Raw genomic sequence first — 8,220 nt, 5'->3', positions numbered from 1 at the left:
ACCTGTTGCTCAGAGCGGCGCAGGGGGTAGGGTGACAACGAAGAGATGTCAGATACAGAGAGTCTTTATTATGAAAAAGCAGTGTTGTCTAGGAAACTCCTACACTGGTTTCTTTCGAATAAAATGACAAAGCAGATTTCTTAAATAATTTACAAAGGGCAGAGATTGCTATTGAACAGGGCTACCTCTCCCTGTACTCCCACGGTGGGTGCCCTGTGCTGAGAATGTAAGTAGGTGTCTGTGGACTCAGGGTCTTGGGGCCTGGAACTCTCTCCCATCCCTTCTTCCGGGGCTCTGCTGTGGGCAACAGGGCTAGAATCTGGGTTCCCAAGAGCCCCTGCGCTGGTGACACAGGAGATGACTCTTTGCAGACCCTACTCCTGGGTACGCAGCTCAGAGCTCTCAGATATTACCTTGTGCTTGCCCTGCACTTTACAAGTGAAGCAACTGTAAAGCTCACGTGTGGGATGAGTTTCTAAGCCCCAAAGGGGAGTAGAATGAGCAGTCCCCCCGCCTCTCCGAGGGCTCCCCGAGTCACTCGCAGACTGCGGCAAGTGGTCACTGGCGGGCGGGGAAGTGGCTGGAGCAGAAGGGCAGAGACCCCCGAGCAGCCTCCACCTGGGCCCTTGTTAGTCCGGTCCCTGTTTGCCGCGGCCCAGGGGCACTGCCAGCTCCTGGGTCCTCCAGGAACTCCTGGGAGGCGCAGACCCTGGGTGTGAGGGCATGGTGGTCAGCTATGGCTTGCTTCCTGCAAGACAGAGCTCCCTTCATGCCCCTCACAGTGCTGAAGCCAGGGGAGGCGGGGACACCATAGACTGCCCCCCCCCGAAATGAGGTGCTGGAAGGTGGCTGCGGCTGCCTGGGGCCCCGGTATGCTCTGCTCCATCAGTGATGGGCCCAGTGAGGTCAGGAGCTCCGGCTCCGAGCAGCTCAGAAGACTCGCACCTTCCTGCTCTGTGGGGCCCATCGGCTCTGTGGCTTTTTCCAGAAAAGACTCAGTTCTTTAACATACCTCCAAATATGTCTGCGGGCTCGTGCAAGAGGAGGAGGTGGGGGAGGGGGAAGACACAGGGAAAGATGCTTAGGAGGAGGGCATTACCTGAAGGATGCTGTCCTCAGTCATGAATGAGAGAAACAGTCATGTCGCCACTAGAGGTGGGAAAGCAGGAGGGACAGATGCCGCTGGGTGCCGCAGGCTTTGAGGGACCCTCCCCGCCTGAGCTAGACAAGAGCAGACCTGGCAACGTGGCGGGGACATGGCCCACTCAGCATGTAGTCAGAGCCGGCAGGGCCCCGCCTCAGAGGCCGTCACAGCCACGTACAAACGGCCCCCAGTTAGGGCAGCTCCAGGCCCAGGCCCTGCCCCCGGGACGCTGTCCTAAGCAGACAGACCAGGCATTGCACAGCAGCCAGGATGCTTTTCCCAGCTCTGTGGGCGGGCAGGGCCCAGAGGAGCCATGGGGAGTGGCAGAGGAAGGGCAGGTTTTTCAGGAACCAGGGACCCGGCCACATGTGATGGACAAATGTGGGGAACCAAGGCCCAGGGGGCCACATACATGCAGGGTATGTCCTTAACCACCACCCCAATCTAGGTCTTTCATCAAGGAGGAGACCGAGGCATGTTGCAGAGGAGACAGAGGCTCAGATAGGGAGAGGGACGACCAGGGTCACACAGCAGGGCAGAGCCAGAGCCCGCCTAAAAAAAAGTGGCTGCTCAAGGCGGACCCTCCCGGCCATGGCCCTCTGAAGCACGGTATGCCAGCTTACCTCTCCTCGGCTATGATGGCCTCATCCAGCTCTTGGGACAGCTTCTGGAGATGCTGGATGCCTGCCCCCACGGGCTCTAGGTCACTGTCAGACTCGCTGAACGGAAGGAAGAGCCACACATATCAGTCATTAGTTGGAAACCTGTGACAGGAGCCCTTCCCATCCAGCACCGGGCCTGGTGTATGGGCCCAGATGACCCACACGGCCTGGTAACGTGTCACCGTAGACTCCCATTCCAGGAAGTGACATCAGAGCAGCTTGGAGCAGATGGCACAGAGAAGCTGGATCAAGGCCCACAAGGTCAAGGGCAGGTGATCTTGTAGACAGGTGAGCCTCAGCCCTCCAGATGGCTTCAGAACTTGCTTTTGGGCTCCCCAGGAGGCTTGGGTGACTGTGATACTCCCAGAGTTAAGCTCGCCTCTTCCTTTGGCAGATGGGGAAACTAAGACCCTGAAGGACCTCCCCAGATCCCCCACCAGCAGGGCGCAGAGCTGGGCCAGATCACGGATGTGGCTCCGCTCAGGGTGTCCCTGGCTCCAGGTAGCCCTGGGAGGGGCTCAGCAGCCCCCAGGGCCCAGTTAGTGTTTGCGGGGCAGGCACTACTGCACGTACCTGGGGGAGCAGAGGGGCTCTGCTGAGGAGTAGGGGCTCCGGAAGGCAGCCTCCCTCCTGGACCGCCGCCGAGGGTGGGCATGCGGGCCCATCTGGGTGGAGAGGCGGCGATTCGCCCTCTCCCGGGGGTCCAGGGTTGAGCGGGCAGGGGCGGCCACTGATAGCCGGGTGCTCCTGTGGCTCGGGCTGCGAGCTGGGGGGCCACTGCCCTTCTGTGCCCCCCTCTTCCTCCTCCTGGCTTTCACCTGGGTTTCCACCAGCCACTTGGTGCCACTCTGGCAGGACTCCTGGATTCTCTGTGACAGGCACACGGAAAGGTCAGCACGGACAAGCCAAGAGTGAGCTACCCCAGCGTCCCCAGGCCGTACCCCCAACACTTCGGCCCACCAGCTGGTCCTACAAATCCAGGCAGCTTTTACTCTCAAGGTGAGGGTTGCAGATGAGTCCGTGTGGAATGGGTCCACGGCAAGGACCCAGCTCAGGGCCCCCGGGGATGAGCGCGTGGCCAGCAGCAGAACCACGCTGGCTCATGGAGTCTGCATTTGGTCTAAGTCCAAACCCTCTTTCGGGACAGACTGACCCAGACTCAAAGGGGAGACCCAGAGGAGAGCAGGCCTACCCACAGGATACTGTGAAATAATTTCTCTGCCGGCTTCTGGTCTCCCTCACTCTAATCTACCGTCCACATTGCTGCACAGAGATCCTTCTCAGGGACTGACATTTGGCTCAGAGACTTCTCCTCAGAGGGTCCAGAAATGCTTCCCTCTCCCAAACCTTCAGATTCCCACTCAGCAAGGAGATGCCCTGCCCACCCCCAGGTCTGTCCTTGGAGGCCTGTCCACTCTCACAGCTCCTGTCTTTCCTAGGTGACACCTCCCCACACCTCCAGCTCTAGGTTTGGAGACACAGCCACTTGGGAGGCCCACGGACCCGTCAGCCCCAGCACACGTGGCCTCTTCCTGCCCACACCTCTCATCTGATACCAAATCCTCTCAAAGCTATCTTCTGAGCAGTTCTTGAAGTTGCTCACTCCTCTGCAAGGCCAGACCCCCAGACCCCCTCAGAGGCGAATCTTCTTCTAACCCCCTTTTCATCAAGTAGCTAAAAGAACAAGTTCTAATATGCTAATCGGACCCAATTCCCACCATGTTGCAAATTCTTCCCACTGGTTCCCAGGGCTCCCAGTCGCCCTTGGGAGCATCTAAACATGTTCGGCGCACCGAGCCCCTCTCACGTCCCACGCTGCGCTCTGTCCTCCGGCCATACATAGACTAAGTTCCTGCCAGTTCTCTTCAGCATCTTGCCCTCCCTCAGCCCTGGGTCTGGACTATTTCACCTGCCTTGTACACTCCTCATACTTCCCCCTTTTCCTGGGCGAATTCCACGGAATCACCTCCTCCGGGAAGCCTTCACTGACTAAGCTTCTTTTTGGTGTTCCCCCACCATTAGCCCCTTGAATGCAATTTCCTATCACAATACAGCTCTATCATCTTGTCTTATGAGGCTCTGTTTCCTCACAACACTGCTTTCATTCACTCATTCAGCTATCTGTTGAGCACCTGCTACGTGCCAGCAATTATTCGGAGTGCTGGGGACACAGCAATGAACAAATCAAAGGCCCTGTCTTCACAGAGTCTATATTCTTGGGGGCTCCTCGGGGGCAGCTATTATCCAGCATCAAGAAGGCCCTCCACACCTGGACATGTTCGATATTACCTGGGACACGGCACCCAAGGCGTTCTTAGCTGAGCGAGCTGCAGCCTGGAGGCCCTGCTGTCCTGGCTGTGGGGTTTCCAGGGGCTTCCAGGAGGGGCCCGCCCTGAGGTTGAGGCTGACTGCTCTCAGGGGCAGCCTCCTTTGGAACTGTCTGCACAGGGAATCCAGGGCCCCGCTGGAGGTGTCTGGGTGGCCAACTGCAGGCTGTAGGGCCTCGCTCTCCTCCAGCTGCCCCTGGTTCTGTAGGGACCTCCGACGCATGGAGGCCCCCACGGCCGGCCACCGAGAAGCCATCTGCCCTGCCGAGAGTCTGTTCTGCCCAGCAGACCCTGGAGAGGAGATCAAAGGGAGGTCAGCAAGGCATCCCCCCACTGTCCCATTCCCAGGCTTCAAAGACACCCTGAGTACCGGGGGAAGAGATGCGATGGGGGCCCGTGGGGTGGGGCACTTGGAAACTGTCGGTGCAGGAAGGAGGATGCTTCCTGGAAGAGGGGTCAGCGAGGACCAGAAGAGGGTAGAGGCTGAACAAGGCCGGTCAGCAATGTGTCCCGTGCTTCAAGTGTCTGAAACAAGCTGTCTTTTCATCCCAGCCTCTTTTCCGTTATCTGCCTCAGGCGGAGAGGGAGGCAGTCAGGACTGGCTGGCCGTCACCGAGCCTCAGCACTTGGTCCAGGGCAGGACCAGCGGCTCTTTCACGGGTTCGCCCTGACCCAACGCGCTCTGGCGGGCTGACCAGACACCCCAATGTCCATCCGGCTATACCCAGAAGCCCCACATGTGTCCGTCCTAACGGGAGGTCCCCCCTCTCGTCCCTTCTTAACAGAGGCCCTACCACGCCCCGGCCCGCACTCACCCAACAGCGCCCAACGCTCACCAGACGCCGAGCACAGCTGCTCCTCACCCATCCAGCGGATTTGAAACACCGCGCGGATCCGCCCCCTGGCCCTGTCCTCACAGCTGATTGGCTCCGTCCCTGCCTCGCTGCCTCGTCGGGGATCCGATTGGCCCCTGCGCCCGCGGCTGTGAATCTTGCTCTCGGATTGGCCCTGCCGTCCCCATTCATGCCTCTGTATGTCTGGCGGGCCGGGAGCTGCGCGTTGAGGCCTCTTTGTATTCTCGGGTCCCGTCCGCTCAGCCTGCGGCATCCTTCCCCCGCGCCGGCTCAGCCCCGGCGCCACCTCCTGAAGCTCGGCCCCCGGTCGCTGGGCTCCCTCCTTAACTACAAAGTGTTCTGGCTGGTCTGACCGGGCGGGGCGGAGGCGGGGTCCCGAGCTCCTAGGGGCCCCTCCCATCCTGCTTGGAGGTCTCAGTGGTTTTGTCAGAGGGGGGAGCTCGGAGCCTTGGGTTCCTGTGGAAGTTTTGTTTCAAACTTCCCTCGTGACCCTGTGCCTTCCTGAGACTGACCCTCTGTCCCCCAAACTTGCCACCCGCGTTGACCCCCAGAAAAGTCCATCCTGGAAGAGGGGACAGATTGGGTGCACCTCCCCTCCTCCTCCAAGTACGCTCCCCGCCCCCCCCCCGCCCCATCCTCTCTATCCAGCTGGGTGCCTCCCTCCCTCCCTCCCTTTAGCATCCAAACTAAAAAATCCACCATTTAGAAAGCCCCGTCCCCCCTCCACCTCAAGGCAGCACTGGCCATGCTCCCCCTTCAGTTTCCTTGCTGCCGTCCTCACCTAAAACCCTCCACCCCCCCACCCCGAGTTTCGACTCATGGGCACCTTGAAGCTCAGTCCTTAACCCCATTCTTCACCTCTGGGTGATCTCACCCACACCCTTGCGAAGGGACCCTCCCCATGGGAGGAGAACGATGAATACGAGGTACTTACTATACACCAGGTACTGGTGTTGCAAGCACTTTACAGGAGGAACTCATGAGCCCCTCATTGCAGCCAAGGACTAGATGAAGAAACGGAGGTGTAGGGAGGTCAGGTGGGGCCCCAATTTCCCCCGGTTAGTATGCAGCAAGGATTCAAACTCAGTCTGGGACCGGGGTCCATGAGCCTCACCAGCGCCCCACACTGCATCTCCTCAGCCTGCACCTCTCCCCGGCAGGTGTATCCAACCCTGGTCTCTCCCAGTCCCCCTTCTCCTCCTTCCCCATGTCCCCTCATGTGTCTTTCCAAATACCTACTTGTGTCTTGATAGATTCAGCACTGTGCTAACAATGGTCCACAAAGGTCAACAAAACGGATGCATTCCTTACCTCCAGGAGCTCAGATCTAGTGTGTGGGGAGAAACGGACATGAATAAATTAAGTAACCAGTAATCGATTCATCAAAGAAAATTATGACACCAAAATGATGTCACTTAAAGCTGAGACCTAGAAAATGAGTTCACCAAGCAAAGAATGTGTGTGTTTGTTTGAGTGTGTATGTGGGGAAGTGGGAGGCAGGGGAGGAGCCGTTCTTCTTGCACAAGGAACATCATGTTTGGGGGCCCAGGACCCAGGTGAGACCCCCAGCACACACACATATGTGTAACTAAAACAAAAGTTTCCTGAAACAATACTTGACTATGTGTGAGGTGCTTTGACATATTTTCTATTTCATTAAAAAAAAAAAGTCGCGGTGACAGCTCGCTAAGTTTATGTTACAATGGCTCTCTAAGCGTTGTGAGCTGCGGTTTGAAAAACGCTGCTCGGTGTTGCCTGCTCGACTTCTTCCCCTAGCCGAGTTGTTTCCCAAGCGTCGGAAGTGTGTGTTCCCACACTTCTTGTATGCCTTTTGTTATTATTATTGTATTTAGGGAATTTACTTCGTGTCCTCTACCAGTGAAATATGAGGTGGGGGGGGGGAAGCAGGAGTTATCATTTTTCTGGAAACTAAGTTGAACATGTGGGAAAGACTCAGGGAAGATGACACATGTAGAAACAAATCCTCCCAAATCGGTCGTCGTGCTGCCATTGTCCATCCGTGCCTGTCTGCCTGTCGCAGTGCCTGGCTCGTACGTCACGGGCATCTATACGATAGCTTATATGTGTGAAGCCCTTACCGTGTGTCTGCTAAGTGCATTTCCTTTCTTTCATCTTCCTTAATCCTCACAGCAACGCTATGAAGCAGGTACTATTTTTATTCCCATTACAGATGACAAAACTGAGATTCAGACGGGTGAAGTGTCTCGCCCAAGATGGAACAGAGAGCCGGAGCTAGAACTTAAACCCTGAAGGTCTGACTCTGAAACCTGAATTCTTAACCTTAGATTCCACGGCCTCAAGCATCAGGAACGAGGGGCTGAACACACGCTGAGGCCCTCCCTGCTTGAAGCTTTCAGCCCGCCCCCCTCAGCTCTGTGACTGGAAGGGCAGGTGAAGGAGAATGGTCTCCATGGCAACAAGAGGAGGAAGAAACAATTTCTTCTGAATGAGGAGCCTCTCTATTGGCCTCCTGTGGAGGGTGGAGCAAGGTGGTGGGAAGGAAAATGTACGGAGGCCAGCAGGCTCCCAGCGGAGAGGTGGTGGGTACAGGGGCTCCTGGCCCTCCTTGTAAGGAAGAAAAACCAGTCCGTGGTTCCAGGCTGAGGCTTTCTGGGTCCAGCTCCATCCTTGCCTCTGTTGGGGAGGGGGTTGGAGAAGGAGAAGGAGCTCCAGCCCTGCCCTGCCCTGAAGGCTCCCTGTCCAACGGAAAACTTCCACCAGTTACCCTGACCTCATGGAAGTGCCCGTGTGATGGAAGAAGCAGACATTAAACTGTGCAAAATGTCATGAATGTGAGGTGCTAGGGGATGATGAGAGGGTGTAAAAGGAATGGGGGACCCACTGGAGCTGGGGGGTCGGGGCAGGCCTCCCTTAGCATATGATGCTTTAGCTGATGAGTTAGGGAGACAAAGCCGAAGAGGATTTCCAGTAGAGGGATATGCAAAGGCTGATGTTGGGACGCCAGATCTCCATCAAGTTCCAGGAGCAGAGGAAGCCTGAGTGAGATGGAGAGGCCAGGAGCCAGATGGCAAGAGGCAGGGCTTGAAGGACCCCATCAGCCAGGGAAGAGCTTAGAATTTATACTGATGGTGGTGGGAAGCCTTTGTTGAATTTTCAGAGGGGACTGAGGTTATTAGAGTTGCATTTTTATGAAGTCCATTAGGAAGTTATTTTGTGGGCCAAACAGTAGCTGGGGCTCCCTCTAGAGGCTG

General features: G+C 57.0%; 1 protein-coding gene across 1 annotated transcript; it reads right to left on the bottom strand.

The window, feature by feature from the left end:
- Nucleotides 1-1,115: 1,115 nt before the first annotated feature.
- Nucleotides 1,116-5,000, bottom strand: PIMREG (PICALM interacting mitotic regulator; the record flags this gene model as incomplete). Its single annotated transcript, XM_082679546.1, has 5 exons — nucleotides 1,116-1,149; nucleotides 1,768-1,863; nucleotides 2,380-2,675; nucleotides 4,096-4,424; nucleotides 4,949-5,000. 5 exons carry the CDS (start codon nucleotides 4,998-5,000, stop codon nucleotides 1,116-1,118), a joined length of 807 nt encoding a protein of 268 aa, XP_082535672.1.
- Between the last annotated feature and the right edge of the window lie 3,220 nt (nucleotides 5,001-8,220).

Source organism: Grampus griseus, assembly GCF_964374135.1.
Source record: "Grampus griseus genome assembly, chromosome: 20".
NCBI classification, from domain to species: domain Eukaryota; kingdom Metazoa; phylum Chordata; class Mammalia; order Artiodactyla; family Delphinidae; genus Grampus; species Grampus griseus.
The sequence above is the reverse complement of the archived record's forward strand: the minus strand, read 5'-3'. Positions and strand labels throughout refer to the sequence as shown.